The sequence below is a fragment of the Podarcis pityusensis genome (assembly GCF_964106645.2).
Source record: "Podarcis pityusensis genome assembly, chromosome: 4".
NCBI lineage: Eukaryota > Metazoa > Chordata > Lepidosauria > Squamata > Lacertidae > Podarcis > Podarcis pityusensis.
In genome coordinates, this window is record NC_138027.1 from 25,499,660 (window position 1) to 25,523,752 (window position 24,093).

General features: G+C 40.2%; 1 protein-coding gene and 1 long non-coding RNA gene across 6 annotated transcripts in view; one reads left to right on the forward strand and one right to left on the reverse strand.

Annotated features, from left to right (window-relative positions):
• Positions 1-39: 39 nt before the first annotated feature.
• CDK8 (cyclin dependent kinase 8) overlaps positions 40-24,093 on the forward strand; it is a 42,967-nt gene continuing 18,913 nt past the window's right edge. For 2 of the 5 annotated variants that reach the window (XM_081004161.1, XM_081004162.1), the window contains exons 1-4: positions 269-758; positions 17,024-17,099; positions 17,691-17,801; positions 20,438-20,578. In XM_081004161.1, the coding sequence (XP_080860287.1) occupies positions 625-758; positions 17,024-17,099; positions 17,691-17,801; positions 20,438-20,578 (462 nt within the window). In that variant the 5' untranslated portion in view covers positions 269-624. The other 3 variants (XM_081004164.1, XM_081004163.1, XM_081004165.1) reach the window with 3 other exon arrangements.
• On the reverse strand, positions 2,306-8,717 carry LOC308476584. The gene is made up of 2 exons (XR_013985980.1): positions 8,238-8,717; positions 2,306-2,674 (listed from the first exon to the last, which is right to left on the reverse strand). It is a non-coding gene; the product is annotated as an uncharacterized lncRNA (long non-coding RNA).

The following is a 24,093-nucleotide window of genomic DNA, read 5'->3' on the forward strand; positions in this document are numbered from 1 at the left end:
CCAAACCTTTCGGCTGGTGGCCGCCGAGGCGCGGTGCATGCCGGGGGAAGGGAACTGAGGTGAGGAGACGTGCGAAGAGGGGGCGTGGCTTGAGAGCCGGTTGGATTCCACGTGGTGCGCTTTCTAGTACCGAGAGAGATACCAAAGGAAAGGGGCGGAGAACGTTGGGGTGGGGGGGGGGGGAGAGAGCGCGCGCGCGCGTAGGTTTTGCGACGCTCTTGTTTTGCAGCAGCGTGGTCAGGCGCGGCTGCCGTATTCCGAGGTGCGAGATACCGGCTGTGTGTTATTCTGTGTGTGTGTGTGTGGTGCGCGCGCGAGCGACTCGCCTGTTGGGTTCTTCAGGCGGCTGAGGGAAGCGGCCGCCACAGCAGCAACCGCCGCCTCCCCACACAAGGCACCGGCTCCGGCTCGCGCCTAGTCCCCGCGCACGCGGCAGCCGCCCTCCCCTTCCCTCGCCTCCTTCACCTGGATGGTCCGCGTCGCGGCGGCCGGGCCTCCTCCTCCTCCTTCTCCCTCACCCTCTCCCTCTCCTCCTCCTCCCTGGTGCCTGTGGCGGCAGCGGGCGGGGGCTCCTCACGGCCGAGTGTCGTCTGAGGAGGCGGCGGCGGCGGGTGCGGGCGCTGAATGAAGATGGACTATGACTTCAAGGTGAAGCTGACCGGGGAGCGCGAGCGCGTGGAGGACCTCTTCGAGTACGAGGGCTGCAAGGTGGGCAGGGGCACCTACGGGCACGTCTACAAGGCCAAGCGGAAAGACGGGTGAGTGGACGGGCGAGCGGCTCGCATATACGCAGAGAGAGACAGAGCCCAAATTCAGTGGTGCAGTGACCGTAACGCGAAAGGGAAACCCGGGAATGCCGCTGCAACGGAGCGTCAAACGGTGCAGCCCATTTAGCTTAGGGTGGACTCCGGGCGGGTGGGCAGTTTGCCATGATGGTCGCCTCAGCCCACGGAGGGGGGGGTGTCTCTTATTCTTCCCTTTCCCCGCCCCTGTCCCTGCTTTCCGTTTCCCTCAAATGCCTTTCTTCCCTTTCTTTTCTCTCCCCCACCCCCCTCCGCGGTCTTTTCCCTCCTCCTCGGAGCCGCCCCTGAGGGCTTTCCCGTCTGCCACGCTGTCTGCCTTTGCTGAGAGCGCGCTCCGGGTGGATGGGGGGCTGCGTGAAACTCTTCCCCCTCCCCGGCGCCTTCTTGGCTTTTGTGAGGAGGAGATCCCACTTGGTCAGTTCCCTAAAAGTCTATTCACGGCAAGCGTGTCCGCCTTGTGCTGGCGTGTGTTTAAAGAGCCTTACGACGCCCTAAGGGCTAACAGGTTCATATGCGGGTTTTTTTGGACTAGAGCCCTTTTTATATATACGGTATAAAGACAATGAGGAATGCTGTAGTCCCTGGAAGCTCACGCCACAGCGACTCTGTTAGCTTGTAGGGTAGAGTAAGGGCACGTGTGTAGCCCTCCAAATGTTGTGAACCTTTCCAATGGTTTGGGATGGTGGGAACTGTAGTGCCCCACCATCACTAGGGTGTCACAAGACTGCTCTTTCTGTCTAGGTCCTAGGAAATATAGGAAGCTGCTTTATGCCGTATTAGACTATTTCATATGTATTGTTAGCTCTGACTGGCGACATCTCTCCAGGCTCTCTGGCAGAGAAATGTGTTTCCCATCAGCTGATGCTTTTTAAAACTGGAGATGCCATGGACCTGAGTGCAACTGAGGGAAAGGCACAGGCTCTGCCATTGAGCTCTAGTTTTTACTTGTAAGAAAGTCCCACCTTCACACCTACCCCCTGGTAACTCCTGCTGCATCTCTGTGCATACACCATGTGTTTTGTATTACTGTACTTCCCATTTCTTTTCTAATTATCTTCCTCTTCTTTTTGCCTCCTTAATCCCTTCTTCCTTCCCTATCTTTTTGTCTGCCACCTCATGTTTCATTACTAATCGCTTCTTTGTCCCTCATACTCCATTTATTTTTCAGTGTGATTGGTCCCAGCACTTCTACCTCAGTTTAATCACTTAAGAAATAGTTATCACCTAGTCGTAGAGGCTTTTTGTTTTCCCCTCCCACCACTTTAGAATTGCTTTCCCACATGCAAGTTTGCATGTGGGAAGGCATGAGGCACTGATATTCTAATAATCAGACTAGGTGAAGTCTAAAATGTGGCAAGGGGTAACTGATCCTTAAATAATCTTAGAACATAATCTGTCTCTTCCTGCTTACCTTTGTAGAGTTATGTCTGTGGCTTTCTCCTAAACAATGCCTCTTGTCTTTCATTCCACGATTAGCACATTCTTGAGTTTATACCTGGCCGTCTTAGTAACTGTGGTTTTATTACTAGTGGGGTTTTTTTAGCAGTTCTCATCTTATACCTTACAAAACATCCTATTATATTAGATACAATAAGTGACAGCCAGCATGCATCCAGCTGTAGAAATCCTCTTGTGTAATCTTTTGAAACAGAGCTCTCTCAGTTAAATAAATTGTTCTACTTATTGCAGACCCACCCGGTTTCTGTTTGTTTGTTTTTTGCCAACCTGCATTTGATTTTCATTACTTAATAGCTTGTCACCATTTTGTACTTCCTTGCTGACTGCTTTTGTGAAGGATACATACCAATCATCATAGAGGGTTTGGTGATTTTTTCTTTTGAAATACATCTTTTACCTTTTTCTTAGTAGAGCTGTGGGGAAAAGAAATTGAATTGGAGTTAGCTTCCCACACTTAACAAGAGATAACTTGTTAATTGTAACCTAAGTTGCATTACCTAGCCTAGCATTTTTGTAGCCATAAGAATCTGTAGTCTGCATTTCTTATTACTTCTGGGCATTTTATATTCTAAATGTTTATGAATTGTGGAATCTTTAACAACAGATTTATCCTGCAGCTCCAGCTTCATTTCTCTTATGCTGGTTATGGGTGATGCACTTTAATGAGCTTTCTATAGTAACAAGTGATACCTTAGTATTTCCAGGGGAAATGCAATTTGCACATGACTGTAGCATGTTGGAATCTGGGGAGGTTTTCACTATGCATAAGGATGCATGTGTGGTGGTCACTCACTATGCATAAGGATGCATGTAGTTGCTTGTGTAAAGGGGTATTTTAAGGTTCCACATGCTGATACCATGCTTCCCAAATTGGACCTGAAGCCATTTTGGTGGTTTTGAAGTAGGTAGGTATTTATGAACTTCACAACCAAAGTCTGGATGTAGGGCATGTTTATCCACTTTCTTTATTTTAAAAATACATTGCAGTGGTACCTCTGGATGCAAACGGGATCCATTCCGGAGCTCCGTTTGCATCCTGAAGTGAACGCAGCGCGGGTGGCGATACGCCACTTCTGCGTGTGATTCATTTTGATGCACATAATATGATGTAAAACCTGGAAGTAACACGCTCCATTACTCCCGGGTCGCTGCGGAGTGCAACCCGAAAATGTTCATCCTGAAGCTACTTCAACCCGAGGTATGACTGCATTAGAAAATTTTGAGGCTTGCCTATTAAACCTCCCTATTCCAAGTATGTAGGTAAGACTTTAAAATTAGTATTTGAAAGACATGACTGTTTCTTTTGTATCAAAGAATCTTTCCCTGGCAAGTTGTCAGAACTATTTAAACCTTAATTTGATTATTTATAAACCCAACTTGCTTTCTGATTATTTACACATGAGTATATGTAATGTGTAGAGCATTTCTGTAAATGACATTCACAGGAGCATACTGACTTTGGAACGAACTTGGTTTCCCCCTCCCCCCATCTGTGATTCTCTGGGTGGCTATCTGTCATGTATGATTTAGTTGAGATTCCTGCATTGCAGGGGGCTGGACTAGTTGACCCTTAGGGTTCCTTCCAGCTCAACAGTTACATGATTCTGTGAAAGGCAATTATGCCTTTGTATGTGCCACTATACATAAAATAACTTGCTATTCTATATTACACATTTGTGCAAATTACTCTAATGATGTAAATCTTGATAAAATCTGACACTGACATCTTCAAATACTAAAGTATTTACAGTTCTTGAGGGCAAACCTGTTGCTGCTCAGACAGTTTACCCTTTAAAGGTCAACAGTGTCATCCAATGGCGCCTGTCCATTGGTGGAAATTAATGGAAGGCATCAGTCAGCAGAAGTGGAATGGAGGCAGTTTTAGTGATCCCTACCAATCTAAGTTGAGGTCTTTCAGGGGTTCAGCATCTCCTTAAAACTCACAATGATCAGCAAAATGCTTTGAAACAATCTTCTGTTGTGATTAATGTATAAATTACACCTCAATCCTGTGTGCTACTTGGTATTTGTTTCTATGTGAATAATAAATTTTTAAGTTCAGTTCAATATTATTCTAAACTTAAAGCAATTTATTAAGTTTTACAATAAAAATAAACATGATAAACAATGTAACATTGATCTTAACATATTTTCACATTTTCTTTGGACTTCCTCACATCTCCCGCTCCCATTTTCATCGTTAAAACATTTTGTCAGCAATTTATCATCTTATTTAAATTCTTATATCCCTTCTATATTTCCTAATCTTATAATTCTCAGAAGAAGCTAAATTTCACAGTCTTACTTATTTTCTTAAAAACTTCTAAATTTAGTGGTGCTCAGTTATTTTGATCTAGCATCTTATTTAACATTCACTCAAATTGCAATACTTTTGTAAATAGTTCTTAAATTTCTTCCAGTCCTCCTCAATCCTCTCTTCTCCCAGGTCACGGATTCTGCCGGTCATTTCAGCCAGTTCCATGTAGTCTATCAGTTGTATCTGCCATTCTTCCAGTGTGGGTAGATCTTGAGTTTTCCAATGTTTTGCGAGAAGTATCCTTGCTGCTGTTGTTGCATACATAAAAAATGTCTGGTCCTTCTTTGCCACCCCTTGGCCGACAATACCCAAAAGGAAAGCCTCTGGTTTCTTAGTGAAGGTATATTTAAATACCTTTTTCAGTTCATTATAAATCATTTCCCAGAACGCCTTCACTTTAGGGCAAGTCCACCAGAGGTGGAAGAACGTTCCCTCGCACTCTTTGCATTTCCAACACTTATTATCAGACAGGTGGTAAATTTTAGCAAGTTTGACTGGGGTCATATACCATCTATAAATCATTTTCATTACATTTTCTTTCAGGGCGTTACATGCAGTAAATTTCAATCCATTACTCCACAACCTCTCCCAGTCCTCAAACATGATATTATGCCCAATGTCCTGTGCCCACCTTATCATAGCCGATTTAACCGTTTCGTCTTGTGTATTCCATTTCAACAGCAAGTTATACATCCTTGAAAGTACCTTAATCTTTGGTTCTAACAATTCTGTTTCTAATTTCGATTTCTCCACCTGGAACCCTAGTTTCTTATCGTTTTTAAAAACTTCTTTAATCTGAGCGTAATGTAACCAATCTCGCACTTTGTCTTTCATTTTCTCCAGACTCTGCAATTTCCAATTGTCTCCATCCTTTTCTAGTATTTCCCAATATTTTGGCCATTTAGCCTCCATATTGGGTCTTTTTCGGGCCTTGGCTTCCAAAGGTGAAAGCCACCTTGGTGTTTTATTTTCCAGCAAGTCTTTATATTTTGTCCAGACATTAAACAATGATTTTCTGACAATATGGTTCTTAAAGGCCTTATTTGCTTTAACCTTGTCATACCATAAATATGCATGCCATCCAAAGGTATTGTTGAACCCTTCCAAATCTAACACATCAGTGTCTTCAAGAAGTAGCCAGTCTTTTAGCCAGCAGAACGCTGCGGCTTCATAATACAACTTTAAGTCTGGCAGGGCAAAGCCCCCTCTTTGTTTTGCATCGGTTAATATCTTAAACTTAATTCTGGGCTTTTTGCCCTGCCAGACAAACTTAGAAATGTCTCTCTGCCACTTCTGAAAGCACTCCGTTTTGTCCAAAACCTGAAGTGTTTGAAATAAGAACAACATCCTTGGCAATACATTCATCTTGATAGCAGCAATTCGGCCTAACAAAGAAAGTTTCAATTTTGACCAACTATCTAAGTCTCTCTTAATTTCTGTCCAACATTTTTCATAATTGTCCTTAAATAGACTTAGATTTTTTGCTGTTATGTTTACCCCTAGGTATTTTACTTTTTTAACCACATTAAGTTCCGTCTCATTCTGAAACCGTTCTGACTCTGTATTAGTCAAGTTTTTCCCCAAAACCTTAGTTTTCTGTTTATTTAATTTAAATCCAGCCACCCGACCAAAGTCATTAATCAATTGTAATACTCTTTTCGTACTGGGCTCTGGCTTCTGCAAGGTCAAAACCAGGTCATCTGCGAAAGCTTTTAATTTATATTGTTTCTGACCGACCCAATATTATTCTAAACTTAATAGCTTTCAGTTTGCTTTAAAAACTATAGGTAACTTGCAGCTTACATACATTTAACTTGTGCGCAATCAGCTTTATGTACTCATCAAAATAAAAATAAATCAATAAAAGGGGACAGAAAGTGGGCTGCCATCTGGGAAAAAAGACTTTGGCAATCCCACCAGCCATTGAACCCAGTGTGTTTTGACTATATGTGATTTTGGCATAACTGCCAAATAACTTAAGAGTCGCTTGTAATTTAAATGTAGCTAGTGTTCCATGTATGAATATTGAATTATGTCTTTAGGTTACTCTAGTGGTGCTCTTTTTATTTGCCAGTTTCAATGTGCAAAAAACCCCCAATATAATGTGGTTGTGTTTTTTTATATGATGTGCATATTAGATTTTTGAAAGTGTTCTCCAGTTCAATCAAAATAAAAAGGGATCCTCATAACTACAAAAGCAACTTCTTAGTTATTTGAGTGCAGAATCCATGACCGATAGCTTTGTATGCTAATACAGCTCCTGAAAGGGAAGTAGGTCAGGTAAGTTGTGTTTTGCTGTGTGTCATTTGCAACCCTTTTGAAACATCTCCCATATTTTTATTAACGTAGTGTTGCTCCAAAAAAGCTGGTTTCCCCCAGGAACACACTACTCCAACACCCAGTTCTATGCATTCACCTGATGGTGGCTTTTCGTGCCATAGCAGTCTTGAGGGCAGTATCTTGAGTTATTTTACATTTTAACAATTATCCCATCTTGCTATACAGTCTAGACCACTGATGGCTTAACAGTGATAGAAAATGAATAAAAAAGTAAACATAAGACAAACATTTAAAGGAGCAGGATCAATAGCTAGCAAGTCTCGCAGCAGTTCTCAACCTGTGGGTCCCCAGATGTTGTTGGACTACAACTCCCAGCATCCCTGAGCTCTGGCCTTGCTTGCTAGGGGTGATGGCAGTTGTAGTTCAACAACATCTGGGGACCCACCGGTTGAGAAAGGCTGCAAGGCAATACTTTATCATTTTAAAAAAAACCTCTCTGAAATACCTGTAGTCCCCTAAAGCCAAGCAGTTAAGAAACCAAGTGGCCCTCTTTTAGAAAGGATTTCCCTGAGAAGTACTTTTGCTTATATAACCACTCACCACACCTTGGATAACAAGGGAACACATAACAGGATATGATGCTGAACTAAGTGAATGGGAGTTTCTATGGGAGGAGATGAACCCTTAAGGTACAATAATGTTTAGAGTCAAAGCTAGCTCTCTGAATGGAAACCAAATAAGAGTCAGTGAAGATGAGGCAGTATAGTGGAATGCTGTGCTCCTTGCCACAGACTTCAGTTTATAGTTTTGACAGATGCATTTGAATCATTTAGGTTTCCAAATGCTCTTCAGAGACAAACACATCACAGTATTCTAATATGGATGTTTTAAAAGCATTAGTGACACATCTTTTTTTGTCTAGGAAATGGAGGGTGCAATTGGCATACTAGCCAAAGCTGGTATAAAGTGTTCCTAGCCAATGTTAATTCTTGGAGATCCAGGAGTGGTACCTGACCTAGAAGCGCTCTTAAGGGATTCTTAAGGGATAGCAGTGTGAACCCATTCCGAGCAGGTTCTGTGACTATCTTAGGATCATGTAAGATGGCTTTGAGTGCACACAACTGTGACAATCTGATATAGTTGTCATTGCAACAAATTTGTAGCTTTGTAGTTGGTTTAGTTGTTATATGAATGGACAGTGTAGTCTGATACCTTCAGTGCTTAAGTTATTGAGAATGGGGAAGTAAGGAGGGGACCTTTTTAAAGTCATGAACCCTCCAAACTTTAGTTGAGTCATGACACAACACCAACAGCCTTCTAAAACACTTGGTGAGTGTTTCCCCTTGCTGCCACCCCCCAGTAACATGAACATTGATTACCTGGTCATCCAATCTTGACAGTTTAACTTCAGATGGTTCAGCAAAGAAAAATCCCAAGACACACAAAAACTTGATTTAGTTCATAAGCAGTTCTTTTACTGTATTTTTAAATAGTCAGTGCAATATTAAGAATTGAGTGGCTGGAAATAAAACATACTCATCACACATCCTTGGGTCTGTCTCCCTAGGGTAAAACCATCTGTTTATTTACACCCCCTTCTTCTTGGTTTTTAACTGTTTAGCAGATCTATTTAGCAGATCCATCACCTGTGACAACTAGCAGTTTAAGCCCAAACATTACACATTTTATTGACTCAGACCATTGGTCCATCTAGCCCTTTACAACAGTGGCTCTCCAATATCTTTCCTAGAGCTGCTGCCTGAGGCATTTTAGGTACATATGCCAGAGATTGAATCTGGGACCTTGTATTTAAAATGAAGTTACTTGTGCTTTAAAACAGTCACAAAAACTGAGCTTCATATAGGGGTTCTGACTTAAACATATAAATTTTATAAAGCTGTTAAGGAATGAAATGATCAGTGACTTTGAACTATTGAATCACATGTACACAACTAATTGCATATCTGAAATAAGAGTGTGCATAAGGTACTTCCAGAATTTTAGCTACAAACCAATTATGTAGAAATCAGGGCCAAACCAGGCAAGACAGAATTTCCAGCTTTTAAAAAGTAAAATAGCAGTTGTGGAGGGCAGGGACTGATCAAGACTGAGATCACAAGTGGGGGCAAAGGGCTAAAGTCTCACTACCCTGTCCCACACTAGTTTCTTGATCCAGATCAGGGTCCCTGCACTGCTAATTACTTTAAGAAGCCATTAATGCAGCTGCTTATTCTGTGAATGGTTGCCTGGTTTGGCCCTCAGTCTTATTAAATGACCTACTATCTTTCATATGGAATTTTCAAATTCCAGATCATTATCTTATGCAGCATCTGTGAAAATGGTCATGATTAGGAACTTTAGAGTACAGTCATAACTCGTGTTACGTTTGCTTCATGTTATGTTTTTTCAGGTTGAGTCCCGCGACGACCCGGAAGTACCGGAAAGGGTTACTTCCAGGTTTAGCCGCTCGCGCATGCGCAGACACACAAAATGATGTCACGCACTTGCGCAGAAGCAGCGAGTCGCAACCCACGCGTGCACAGACGCGCCACTGCAGGTTGCATTCCTTTCATGTTGCAAATGGGCCTCCGGAACGGATCCCGTTCGCAACCAGAGGTACCACTGTAATATTCTTTCTTATTTAGATGAAGGACCCATCAAGCGTGTCACTGTATCCAGGAGGATCTAGTTTCAGATAATTGTATGATGCAGATGTATTTTTAATATTTTGAAGCATTTAGTGGTAAGAGGATATACATTCTTATTTCTATTAACCTTAATTTTGCTCAAGCAAAATTTGAATTGCTAGGTTCTGTTCACTAGCCTGATTTCAGGCACTGTCTTCAGTGTTTTTCAAGGCATGTTTTCATGATAGGTGAAGTTTGGTTTGCAACGCAGCAGGTGTACTCTGACCATAATACTATCGCCATTAATAGAACTTAATATCCTTTAAAGCCTTCTAGTCCTTTTGATCCTGTTTATGTTGTTGACTGTCACCAGCACTTTGGCAGGAAGTAAGCTTAACAGTTTGGTTGTGTGCAGCAAATAATTCCCTCTTGCTTATTTTAGGTTCCCTGCATGTTATTCTCTCTCATACAGAGCACCATGCAACACACTAAACAAATGGTCTTTACCATTCTGTGTATTGGCCACGATCCTATTTTCCTCCATTCTATGCTAAATGGTTCCCTTTCTCTTTCATACTGTTGATCCTATCTCCTCTTACTTTGTGCCTGCCTTTTATTATGCAGTGTTTATGATAAATGATTGCTTTTTTAAGGCTTATAATATTTTTTATTTTCTAAATAACCTAGTTAAAGTTAAGCTTGAAAAGAAGCGAGTTCAACCTACACTTATTGGGTCAGGCCTGGTATCAGTGGCTGACAGCCAGGTTGGGCATTGGTTGAGGGTCCCAGGTCTCAGAAGGGCCTTCCTGCCAGGCCCAGGTGACATGCTGAGGCACTGCTTGGCTTTCAAACTCTACTTGCATCCACAACAGCCAGCTAGCCACCTGGCCCTCTCAGCTGCTTTGCCTGAGCTCTGAGAAGGGGTCAAGGGGTTCCTTCTCAGGGCCAGAAATTCTGGGCGATGCTTGTGCTGCAACTGTGGTTTGCCATGACTGCTAGAAAGACCAGAGGGGGAATTTAAATTAATTGCTGAGGCAAACCCTAGCAGTGGCACAGGTATTCTCCTGGTCACCTCACCCAGAATGGCTCACTGTCACTGAAGAAGAACCCCTTTGGCTCCTTTCTCAGAGTCAAGTGCTGAGGAGGTGGCAAAGAAGCTATCCGCATTGCTGCTGCTTACTGCACCAGTGAATTCTCTTTCTTTAAGTAAAATGGGTGTAGGCAGAGAGCAGGAAGAATAGGCAGTAGCAGGGTGAAAGAGTATGCTGCAAAAATAAGGATGGAGGCATTGGCCATCTGAAGCCTGGTGCTATCCCTGTTTTGGGTGTTATCCGGCTTTAGCCATAAACAGAGCCGACCCACTGAAATCAGTGAACTTAAGTAGTTTAAGTCCATTGATTTCAGTGGGTCTACAGGGTATGGCATACTTGGACAGTACCTATTCTCTCTTGAAAACGGAAAGATCAACAGTTTGCATAGTTCTCAAACTATGAATATTTGTGTTCTCTAAACAAAGACAGTCTTTGTCTTATGCACATGAACTGCTATGTCCAGTAACTAGCAGCTGTGTCTAAGCAGTAAAAGAGATGAGAGCTGGGAGTTGAAAAAAGAGGGAAAATGTATTTCTGGGAACTCAGAATTGTTGCAAATGTGACAATTATGTAGTAGTTAATAAATATCAAGATTTTTTTTCAAGGGCAGGTGCAAGTCTTTCTCAATAATATCCTCCCTTTTTGTTTAATATTTACATAAATGAGGTCATCTGTTAACTTAAACATGAACTTTCCTCTCTAGACTTTTGTATGGCTTTCAGGTTCTGATTTTGTCTTGCAGGGCAATTCCAGAAAGTGGTTCTGAGAAATGTATACAGGATTTCATGTTGTCTTTTCCACTGTGTGCTTTTTAACATTTACATGAAACTAACAGATACAGTTTGAAGTGCAGTGTTCAAGACAATAGATTACAAAATAAGAACATTAAACTTTAAGTGCAGCTAATCCTCAGTTATGAGTTAGCACCTACCTTGATCAAAATGCCATGCAGATTAGTTGCACTCTCTAGTTCTTGAGAGTTTCATTGCATTCTTCTATGTTAAATAACTTGCTTATTGGAGCATTAGCCAGTAACCTCTATCACAGTGAAGATTTCAGTTTAGTTGCAAAAAATCAAGTCTTGCTAACAATCACTCAGTCATGTTTTAGTGCAACAGTTGAGAATCTCTACCCCCCAAGCCTAATGAGGCCAAACGGATCTCCCCATTTGGTCCACAGCATAGTTTGACCCAAACCACACCCATCTGTCTTATCACCTGATGTCATATGATGTTGGGCACATGGCAGGTAAGGTCATGGGGGCTAAATTGAAAACAAATAATTGAGATTGCAGTCTAAATTGTGTACTTAGTTATTTCTCTTCTGATGCTTGTGGAAGTGGTTGTATTTGAATTTGACAACTTTTTTCTGGAGTTCTTGATTTTTCCTTTTGAAGTTGAATCACCTGACATCATACGATGTAATGTTGCTGACAACTGGTGGACTGCCCTTCCTACCTGACAAAGTGACAAGTAGTGGTGCTGTGGCTCTGGCCCATTGGCTGAATCCAGTTCCCCAGTACCTCGGGTTAAGAACTTTGCTTCAGGATGAGAACAGAAATCGTGCTCCGGCGGCAGCAGGAGGCCCCATTAGCTAAAGTGGTGCTTCAGGTTAAGAACAGTTTCAGGTTAAGAACAGACCTCCGGAACGAATTAAGTCCTTAACCCGAGGTACCACTGTAAATGGATGGGATGTAGAGCATAGAGACCCCTAGGTTTTAGTATTGGGACCATTGTTTTTTAACTTGTTCATAAATGATTTAGCCTTGGTGTGAACAGTAACATAGCAAAATTTGCCAATGATACCCAGTTGTTCAAAGTGGTTTAAGCAAAAAACAGTTGTGAAAAGCTTCAACAGGTTCTCTCAAAACTGAGTGAATCGGCGGTAAAACGGCAAATGCAATTCAATGTAAATAAGTATAAAATAATACATATTGGGGCAAAAGCTTTATTTCACACATACACTTATGTGGTCCGAACTGGTGATGACTGACTAGGAATGAAACCTTGTGGTTGTAGTGGATGGCTAGATGCTGCAACCTTTCCTCACAGAAGAAACCTTTCCCAACACTACCATATCCTTTTTGAGGTGAGATGATCAGAACTATGTACAATTTTAGTCTGGAGTAATGGCGAGTAAGAGGTGACATGATATAAGTTTATCAAATTCTGCATGTTTTGGAGAAAGTAGTCAAAGAAAAGTTTGGCTCATTGTGCTAGAACTCATGGACTTCCAGTGAAGACATCTACAAGCGAATTAAAAGAAAGAAGGCAGTTTTAGAAGGCCAGTATTCTGTTTCTCACCATCCATTTGGGGGAAGAATGAAGAATCACAAGTCCTAGCTTATATTATTTAAGAGCAGCTACAACAGACCTAGATTAATTAAGCAAAGACCATAAAATAAACACCAGGGGTTTTATTGATCTTGTACATTTAAATCTTTCGCTTCTTCCAAGAAGCTCAGGGTGTTGTATATGCTTTTCCCATCATACGCTCTTTAAAATTAAATTTAAAATTCAGAATCCCACCCAGGAAATTATAATTATTAATATTAATAAATATACATTTATATCTCTCATTTCTTCCAACCTGGAACCCAAGGTGGCATACGTGAGGCATCAATCTCTTGAGGCACTGATCAGACAGACACCTCCTTAACTTCAGCAACACTAGAGTTCTGTGCTTTCAGGCTGTGCTCTGGGACCTGATTTTTTTTGTTCAAAATCGGAAATTTCAGGTGTGATTTCAGGTACTGTAGTGCCTTTTGGCAAACTGAGTAAAGAAACTTAGTGTGACACTTCTGTGGCTTTTCTATTCTGTCAGTAAAATGCACTGAGAGACGGCCCTATTTCTGATCTCATTTCTCAATAAGGCAGCTTTAAAACCACAGGTGCTTGCTTTGTGTAACAGGCAATGTGGAGGAAGTTACATTTATACCAGAAAGTTAGTATGAAGGCAGGTGGGAAAGGTAACAAGCTATGTGACCACATCCTGGGAGAACATCTTTATTTAGTGCTGTGATGCAGAATCATCTTGGATTATTGCCTCTTCGTGAGATAGATAATGGTTTTAAGTATTAGATTGCAAAGTGCATGCTTCCTTAATCAAGGCTGATGCAATTTTGTAATTAACAGTGTATTAGAATATATTGGTAATATCCTGCCAAAGGCAAGAGCCATTATGATGTAGTGGTTACCGTGTGGGAGTCATAAAGTTTACTATGATTCTAATCCGTTGCTCTGTCTCTTGAGCTCAGTTACAGGGCTGCTGTGAGGCTAAGATGGGGAAACCACATACAACACCCTGAGCTTCTTTTAATTCATTTGTAGCTGTCTTGGTTCCGGGAATTAAGGTTGACCATACCAGGTTTAATGTTCCGACAGAATTAAAAACCTGAATGTCTTCCAGTGGCATTAAGTATTCTTTCCTTATAGTTGTCCAGATTTTGAGCTTCTAGTCTTCTAAAGTTCTTTGTGTGAAATTTGATATGAAGCCTGCAATCTAGCAACCAGTTTAGAATCCTGGGAATTGTGGATTCTGTGTTAGGGGAAGAAAAATGAGTTGACAGTCTTCGGGGATGGAAGTGATCCCAATAACCCAACAAACTGTTTGTGCAGCCTCCTACTATTGTGAACCACCCTGAGATCTGCGGATGAAGGGCAGCATACACAATTAATAAATAATAATAATACTTTTGCTAGCTAAAGTCTATAAATGACTATGAATGCAAGCAGTCAACAGCGTAGAAGCACCTACTTTGCTTAGTCTACTCAGAGTCCCTACAAAAGGAGACAGTGCACCTTAAAATTTAGCATGTTTTCTCCTCATGCCAGATACTTAACCATATACTGCCATTGACCATTACTTATATTTGTCCTCCCAGTACTTCACTGCTTCTTGAAAATCATGTCCAAGTGCTACAAAAACATCAAGTTCAAAATAAAGCGTGAAGGAAATGTTCATATGTTGCTGCCCATTATTCTTCACTTGGCTTCTGCATTCAGAATTACCTGTGTTCTCTGCTGTCATGTTAAACAAGCATTTTGTAGCTCCCCATAAAATATCCTTATAAATTGGATAGCATATGCTTAACTGCGTCCCATAGGAACAGATGAAACTTGAATATTTTTAACTTTAGCTTCCTTGGAAACCTGCTGAAATGCACTGTGTAAAGACATTGGGTCAGATCCAGACTTGCTTTTCTGCAAGTGTAAGGTGTCCTTCTGTTTGTGCAGGTATTTCTGATCCAGTGGGGGCTGTTTCTGGTTATAGTGTTTCTGATTTTCCCTGTAGCACCCCGTGTCACCTTCCACACTGTCCTAAAGGGTCCCCTAGCTGACCAGTCCTTTTTGACCTTGACTAAATATGAGCTGGGAGGAAGTTTTGGTGCTTGCTTTATGCAAGACAAGTGCCTTGTTGGAACAGATGCATGAGAAGATGGATTTGATGAATGAGAAAATGGATTTGATGACTGTTGTGGTTAATAACTGTGAACAAACAGGTAATATTGATACAGAAATTATTCAGGGACCAACTCAGGAACCTGTACTGACTGGGCAAGTGCAGAAGATAATGGAGGAGGTTGCGGTTGCACCTCAAATAATACAAATGGAGAGACCCGAGGCCCTACAGGGGCATAAGCCACTGTCTTTGAAGATTGAAGTTGGAGTGGGCCAGGGGGAGTCTGGAGCTGAGGAGGTTTTTAACTTTGGAGAGACCTTGAAATATGCTTTTAAATATTTTTTGGACTACATCGATGACTGTGGGCAGTGGGACTGTGGGGAATGGGCTGGTTTGATGAAGGGAGACGGAGATAATTTTGGGTTGGAATCCCCCAGAGCCCTACCCCTCAATGAGAAAGGAAAGAAATTAAGAAAGAGACCAACAAAAGACAAGGAAAAATGCAAGTATAAACAAGAAGAAGAAGATCTGCAGAAGGGACATGGAAGAGACTTAAGGGCCTCGGACATAAGATCACCAGGTTGATGGACTAGATGGAATGGACAGTAAGGACTGACACGACCCGAGACCAGGAAGAAGAGACGTTGGATGAAGATTGGAAGAAAATTTATAAAGAATTTTTTTTTTCCTAGGGAATTAGCCTAAAATTAATGAATATTAGGGAAAATGTTGGAATAAAACTATATGACTCTAGTAGAAATGATATCAGGAGTTATGTATAATCGAGTTTTAAGCTTTAAAGTATTTTTTGGTAAGATAAGGTTAAATAAATTAAGGTAATTTGAATAACAGAATATGGGGAAAAGATGGAAAGGATTTGTTGAGTTAATAGGTTAAATTGTTAAGATAAATTATTTAATAAAAATTGAGAAAGATGGGAAGAATTTGCTGAAATAACTAATCAAACTAGAATACAAAAAGGGAGGTGTGAGGAGGTCAATGAAACAAGCAAATGGAAGTTAAAGATATATAAATATGGGATTTGTGTCTTTTTTTCTTTCTTTTTTTATCTTTTTGTTGTATTGTTGCATTGGTTTTTATGTTTTGCTTTTTTAAATTCTTTTTTATGTATTGTAGTGTTGTTTTTAATTTTTTCCTTTTCTGTAACTTTGAAATTATTAATATATATATATATATATATATATATATATATATATTTAAAAGGGTCCCCTAGCCTTTGGGGGCTAAAAGAAGAAGAGAAAATGAGCAAATAACTTCCTGTCCCCAACAAAGTGACTTGTGAGTCGCACTCATTAGATTTCTGGATCTAGGCCATATTGGGGTGAAGTTTAAGCATATGCCATAAAATGTGAGCAAAGATGCAACTAAATTTTGCAGAACCAGTTTGTTTACTTCCGAGGCAATATAAAGTATGTGTTTATATCTGAGTGACTGGGAATAAAATCATTATTTGATCCCACACCCACCCTGTCTCAGCAACGCAGCAGTGTCTGTTCCCTGGACCCCAGTTAGACAAATTTATCCCATTCTTACCTGGGTTAGTTCCCTTATCAAACTTTGACTTTGTGAAAGCTGTAAAATATCTTAACACTGCAAAAGCCGAAATCCTGGAATGACCTGTGTGGTGAGTGTTCTGTTATGAAACCCAATTTAAATGCTACTCCAGAGAACTATGAAGTCAAAGCACTTAGAAAATGAGAGACTGCATTGCTAATAAAAGCAGAGACGACAACAAAAGTCATGTCTGTGCACTGCTTTTTTCCGCTTTTATTTGTTAGAAAATTATGAATGATTCAGCATAAGTGTTTTTCAGGACAAATACTTCTTTCTGGGGTGGGAAGTTTTGTGGTCGGATTGGACTCTCATGTATTCAGTTTAAAATTCAACTCTAAATATTTTTCCTATACTTGCTTGGTTTCTGTTCCCATTACAAACACTTAATTGTGTGTTTGATTCTAAATAGTGCTCATAAGGCTACTTTTGCATTTACAGTGCACTTTTTGAAGATTGTTCTCTCTTTCACAGGAAAGATGATAAAGATTACGCTCTAAAGCAAATAGAAGGTACTGGAATTTCTATGTCTGCATGCAGAGAAATAGCAGTAAGTAATTTTAATGGTAAATTAAGCCTTTTTCATTAGTGAATATAATTTCATTTATGGCCATATGCAACACATTTTCATATATGGAAGATACAGTATATATTGCATCTAAAAGCTTTATATTAAAATACAATTCAATTCGCTGCATCTCCAGGTAGGATTGGGAAAGACCCCTGTCTGAAACCCCGGAGAGTTTCTGCCAGTGAGTGTGTACAATTGTCTGATTTGTTATACAGGAGCTTTGTGTGATGCTATATGGAAAATGCAGTTGATTAGTGCATAATGCCATGATTTGTATAAGCATAATTTCAGTAGCATCATTGCATCCTGAGGGAGGTACATTTGACCTAGTTGTAGTCTGGTTTATGTCTTTATAGACATAAACTCTTTATACCACCTTAATTAAAATGAAGCCCATATTCTTTTTTCTTTTCTTTTGTTCATTCATTCTTTGTTGTGGATTAAGAGCATCAAAGATAAATTCTGAAAAACCAGCATATTTAAAGAACTTAAAATTATAAAAAGAATTGTCGATTCTATTTTCTGGCTTGTGTGTGAACACCTTCCTAATGGATAGCATTTGTTTTACAGCTGCTTCGGGAGCTGAAACATCCAAATGTAATTTCTCTGCAAAAAGTGTTTCTGTCTCATGCTGATAGAAAAGTGTGGCTTCTCTTTGACTATGCGGAACATGACCTTTGGGTAAGGAAGTCTGTTTGTTAGCAGGTAATGGGCTATGGTTATTATTGTTTGGAAACCAATAAATTGGTTCTGCAGCAGATTGCTCATCTCTGAAGCATGCCACAAGGAAAGAAAAAGACCCAAGTGATGTGTAAACCGCCCCATAGTACACAGTGTTCCTTTCATTTTCATTCTTTGAAATACACATTTGTCCTTGATTTGGGGCAACTTCACACATCGCTTCAAACATGGCAGTTTTCTGTGTGGGAAACTCTCCTCTTTTCCACTGTATATTTAAGCATTCTGCATCAGTTAAATGTCACGGACTATGAACATGAAGAATCACACTGCCGTAAAATGTTTTAAATAAACATCAATAAATGCAAACAAAACAATCAGCATATAACAGCACAATTAACCGTTGGCATTGTTGTTGTTGCTTTTAAAAAAATAATAGAACCCAAGAAATACTTTTCAATGCCTGGTGAAGTTTTTGCTTGTGCCTAAAAGAAAAGATGTTGGTACCAAGTATTAATGAGCACAAAAATTACATGATGTTGTTCTTTGAGCCTGGGTCAGCAACTAGTTTGGCCAGAGGGATGATTTGGAGAAGGGAATGTATGTGGTTGGGCTAATCTGCCTGAAAGTGGTTCTTAAGTCCTAAGCAGCTCTAATACCATCCTTCAAAGGGCTTAATTGACCCAGTTGCTGGACCTTATTTTGAGGAGCCTCATTTATGTTGGGTTTTTAGTAGTGATTTGTTAAAGAATAAAAGGAGAATTCCCTGGATTTTTCCGTGTACAAATGTATCTCTGCATTATTTGAGGGGCCTGCCTGGTGTTTTTACATGGGTAGAATGTGTCCTTTTATTTAAAATGCATCTCTGGGTAATTTGTGGGGCATAGGAATTCGTTCATTTCCCCCCCTCCAAAATATAGTCTGACCCCCACAAGGTCTGAGGGATAGTGGGCCGGCCCTCGGCTGAAAAAGTTCGCTGACCCCTGGTCTTATACATGGGGGCGTCTTATACATGGAAAAATACGGTACTCTTTGGTGAGAGAGCCCCAGCAGATGTTTAAAATCACAAAACATTCAGCAAAGTAAACTGTGGAAATATAGGCTGTTAGACCTTTAAAATAACCCCTTTTAAGCTTCTTCTAAAGTTCTCCACTTCCCTTAGCATAGAAATAAACCACACATATAGTAAGTTAAAAATGGTTTACTTACAAACTCCTTAAAGGTCAGATTCATGTTCTTTTCCATGCAGCAGCAATAAAAAACAGGCAGCACAACTTATTTTCCAAAATGGTATGGGTTTCTAAATTATTTTTATTGATACACAGGGATGGCTTGCTAAAGTTACATGGTCTAAGCTTGGAGCATCCAGCTTAAGCATTCTTAATGGTTGGGTTCGCATGGTGGAAAGGAAAAAGAGAACAGAGTTTGGTAGCCCTTTCTTCCAAGGTTGAGGGAGTATGACCTAGCTAAGCCTGGCAGGCCTTCATGCATTAATTAGATTTAAGCATGTTGGTTGTATATCCCACTATTTAGACACCTGTCTGTTCATATTTGCATGGTACTTGGCAATTCCAGCATAATGTATGGATGCAAACATGAGAAGAACACTTATTTTTTATCTCCTGCATGGTTTGTATGTGTTCTTCCTCACAAAGGCCCCAAGAAAAATGTTAATCGCTTTCATAGTGGTTCTTAATAAAGTCCTACTTCTCTTTCTCTATTTTTACAGTAGTCGGTCTTATAAAATATAATTCTTAGATTTTAACTTGAGCCTTAGTTTCAAGGATCAGATGAGAAATGTTGGACCCTTAAACAATATGTATGCAGTATCCAAAGAAGTTAAAGGAACTCTGATCCCTGATGAATGAACTTTAAAGACTTTATTATTGTTATTGCTATCAGTAAGCTTGGGTCAGATTGTCAAGATGGATGAAATTATAAAGAGATGGACTAAAAATTGTTTAAAAGTGTTTTTCTTTTAGACTTAAATTTTGCTGGAAGCTTTAGTTTATGAGTAAAAAATGGCTGTACAGTTGATAAGGTGGAAATGCATAGATTCATAGCATTATAAATGTGTGCAGGTCTGCTTGTGAAGCTCCTGAACAAATCATGTTTCAGGTATATATTTGACCTTTACCGTATGAATAGTTTTTCATTCTTTAACATGGTTAGACAGTAGTCAAATCTTTATAGTGTGAATAGAGAAATACAATTTTAGAATGAAGTCTTCAAGATATGGTCTCTCTGTTTTTGTTTTTGTTTAGTTTCTTTTCTTATTGCATTATGAAAAAGCATTCAAATCTTATTAAAAGTAATAAAACACCCTATTAAATAATCAAAAGATAGCAAAAGGGGTTTGTGAGTGTGAGGAGAGTATAATACTAACACAATGTGGTATACAAGATAGATAAAATTAAGATGAGAAGATAATAGTAATATGAAGCTAAAGCACTAAACATGAACACAGTGCTTAACTAAACGGGGGGTGGTTAATTCTGTGGAGAATTATACATGATTTTGTTCAAATCCCAAGAAATGCCATACTGGTTAATGAACCCAGGAGGATTTTATTTGCTGAAGCATTGCATCAAAATATTTGTACCAGTCATTATTAACTATGCTTGTTTTCTATTTTTCAGCACATAATAAAGTTTCACAGAGCTTCTAAAGCAAACAAGAAGCCAGTTCAGTTACCTCGGGGAATGGTGAAATCTCTATTATATCAAATCCTAGATGGTATTCATTACCTACATGCTAACTGGGTGTTACACAGGGATTTGGTAAGTAGATCTACAGTGGGGATTAGAAATGGGTATAAGGCTTATATGTAGTGGTGGTGCTTCATAGAGGATATCAGGTACCGAGGCACTAATGATTTGCTTTAATTTGTAATTTGGCACTATAAATGTCTAATGAATAATGTGTATTTCTGTTACCTGGAAAAGAAAATGGCCTCTTCCCATAGGTGCTTTTACATTGCCTCTTTAGCAAACAGAGCACATTAAGAGCAAAATTAAGCATGACTGCATATTTGAAACTCTCGGATTTTATGTGGGAAATATTTAACAAGTCTAATTTTCTGTGCAAGCTTTTTAAGAATCTAAGAATTGCCTTAGTGGGTCAGACCAGAGAGCTGTCTAGTTCAGGGATGGAGAACCTGTGGCCCTCCAGATGTTATTAAACTCTTAATTCTTATCAGTCCTAGCCAACATGGTCAGTGATAAAGGATAATAGGTGTTGTAGTTCAGAACACCTGGAGGACTACAGCTTCCCATTCCTGATACAGTTTATCACTATTGCTATATATGGTAATTGCTAGCCAGATAGCTCTTAAAGATTCACAACCAGAATGGTAGAGATAGCCATCTATGATGTTTGCCCTTAGCATCTGGCAGTCTGAAATTGAGTGCCTCTGAACATGGTGGTACTGTTTTGCCTAATTGCCACAGAAGACCCTCCCCCACAAATTTGTATATTTTCCTAAGCTAATGAGCATCAACTTACCTTGCGGAAGCCTAATAAGATCATATTTTGGGGTGGGGGTGACGGCTTCTTTGTTTTTCTGGACGCCAGGCCCTTTCATTGGAAAGAAAGGTACTTCATTGTTACTGCATTCTTTCATTCCATTGTCCAATAGATGTTTCAGGCAGTGCCAGTATAAACAGGTTACAGTGTTGTCCCTACATAATATTAATCCTTGGTGGACTAAAAGATTCAAGCAAACTTGGGTGTTGGAGTAAACAGTTGGATGGTGTATGTTTGATCCAGCCCACTGTGGCTATGGTGCCTATGTGTGAATCCCTGGAGAACATAAGAGCTTGTTTCATTCCTTCGTCTGATTTCTGAGCCTACTGTTGACTGGATTAACCTCTTTGTGTTCAACGCCCTACGCCCTATCAGCTTGTGAGGAAGGATTTCTTATTTGTTTCAAATTCAAGGCTGCATTTATTTGTATATACACAGCCATTGCTCAAACAGTACCAAAAGTGGATAATTGTTTCTATCAATGTTAATATCATGCATGAAATTATTAATCAGAAACCAAAGTTTCCCATTGTAAATATTTGCCAGTATGTGGAAAACAGAAGTGGATGTCTCAAGAGATGGGTAAATTTATTAGAGCCTAGTAGGTCAGTTGTTTTGAGTATGGTCTAGACTAGCAGCTACCTCTATTGGGCTGTTATGAAATGTACTGGTGGCCTCTGCTCATTTGAAGTTTAGAAGTGCTGCAAAGCAACCATAGGAGCAAGAAAAGGTTACTGAAAGAAGGGATTTAGAGAATTGCTGCTGAGTCCCAAATCCATAAAACAGCATTTGGAGCTTGGAACTTCTTGCTCATTTTATATATGCCTGGCCATTTTGTATGACCAATGTCATCCATGTGATGAAATTGGATACAAGAAATGGGCTGCATTGCCTATTGCAAAATAATCATCAGATGAGACTCTAAAATTAGAATAGAGCACAGTAACACACCAAGCATGGATTGGCAGTCTCTAAACTTTGAATAGTAAACAAGGCTTAGGTAAAGGTAAAGGGACCCCTGACCATTAGATCCAGTCGTGACCGACTCTGGGGTTGTGGCGCTCATCTCGCTTTATTGGCCGAGGGAGCCGGCGTACAGCTTCCGGGTCATGTGGCCAGCATGACTAAGCCGCTTCTGGCAAACCAGAGCAGCGCACGGAAACGCCGTTTACCTTCCCGCTGGAACGGTACCTATTTATCTACTTGCACTTTGAGGTGCTTTCGAACTGCTAGGTTGGCAGGAGCAGCGGGAGCTCACCCCGTCGCGGAGATTCGAACCGCCAACCTTCTGATCAGCAAGTCCTACGCTCTGTGGTTTAACCCACAGCGCCACCCGCGTCCCATGTAAACAAGGCTTAAATTGGTGCAAAAACTTACTTACGACTCTTAGCAGTCTGTGACATTTTTGCACATTTGGAGCAAATCTTGGATTTCAGAACCCACCCTAAGATTGTAGTTGAACCCGTCCACCTATATTCATTTCCGCTGGTGTTCATATATTGCATCTAAAGTTTTTCCTTTCTGTCTGTGTTAACCTATGCAGTCACCAAGTAGTGGAACTAGATTTTCCAAGACATAATGTTCTCCACAAGCTATAAGATTTGTGGCTACAATTCATTAGGCAGTTCTTAGAAATCAGGCTGTCTTTGTGTGTATAATCTGCCAGAGACTGCTTCTTCATTCAGAGAGCTTTGTGACTGCTTATCAAAAATGACGTGGAAACTGTGCTTCCCAGCAGGGTAGGAAAGGCAGAGAGGCACTGCAATATATATTGTACTGTATCAGAAGTTAATAGATAGTTGGTATGTAGGTACAAACTAACTTTGCTTCTTCAACTTCCACATCTCCATTAAAATATTCTGAAGACTGAGGGTAGTATTCAACTAACCATTACTCTGCGCATATTCATTTAAATTAATGAACCTGATGTTAGGTCCACTCTGAGCAAAATTTGGTAGAGTATCACCCAGAGGTTTAACAGTCCAACCATATTCTAGTGATATACAGCCAAACAAGAAAGGTTAGATTACTAACAAGTTCCTGACCTCTGAAGTATGAGCAGAAGTAAATCCACAGTGTATAGTTAGAATCATACCAAGTTTTCACTACAAGGAATGAAGTGAGAAAGTATTAAGCGTGAAGATTAAAATGGCAAAAGCCCTGAACAGAGTAGGTGGAACTAATCTGTAAAATAATTGGATGTGCCACGAATATGACTCATATAGTCCTTAATTTACTTGACTGGAAATGATGGTCCACAGCATATGTAAATACAAGTTTTCATTCCTGGGAATATGTTGTTTCAACTGATTCAGCATCCATGCCACCTAAGTAGCATTCTAATTAGCTGTGTTCTGTTGAAATCATTAGGATCTGGATGCCTTAGTTGTATGCTCACTTTGGGTGAGATTTAATACAGTTTGCATTGAAAGACAGTAAAGTTGAATTCCACCCAGTTCAATAAAAAAGTTAGGCAGGCTTTGCTTTTTCTGGACTTAACTGTAAGCCTACAGAGCTGGAAACAATCCTGCTTTGAAGGGCAAGGCAAACAATCGTTTGGCTTGGATCAAATGGCAAATATGTTGTGATCAAACAAGAAAGTAACTGCACTAAAGTGTGATGGGCAGTGCATAATTGGTCTTTGACTGAATCAATCCAGGGTGTGCTCATAATATTAGAAATTTGTTTTTATCTTAATGGTCCAGGACCATTAGTATCACAGACAAATCAAAGCTCATTGAGGGACTCAGGCTTTGATAGAAGAAATCAC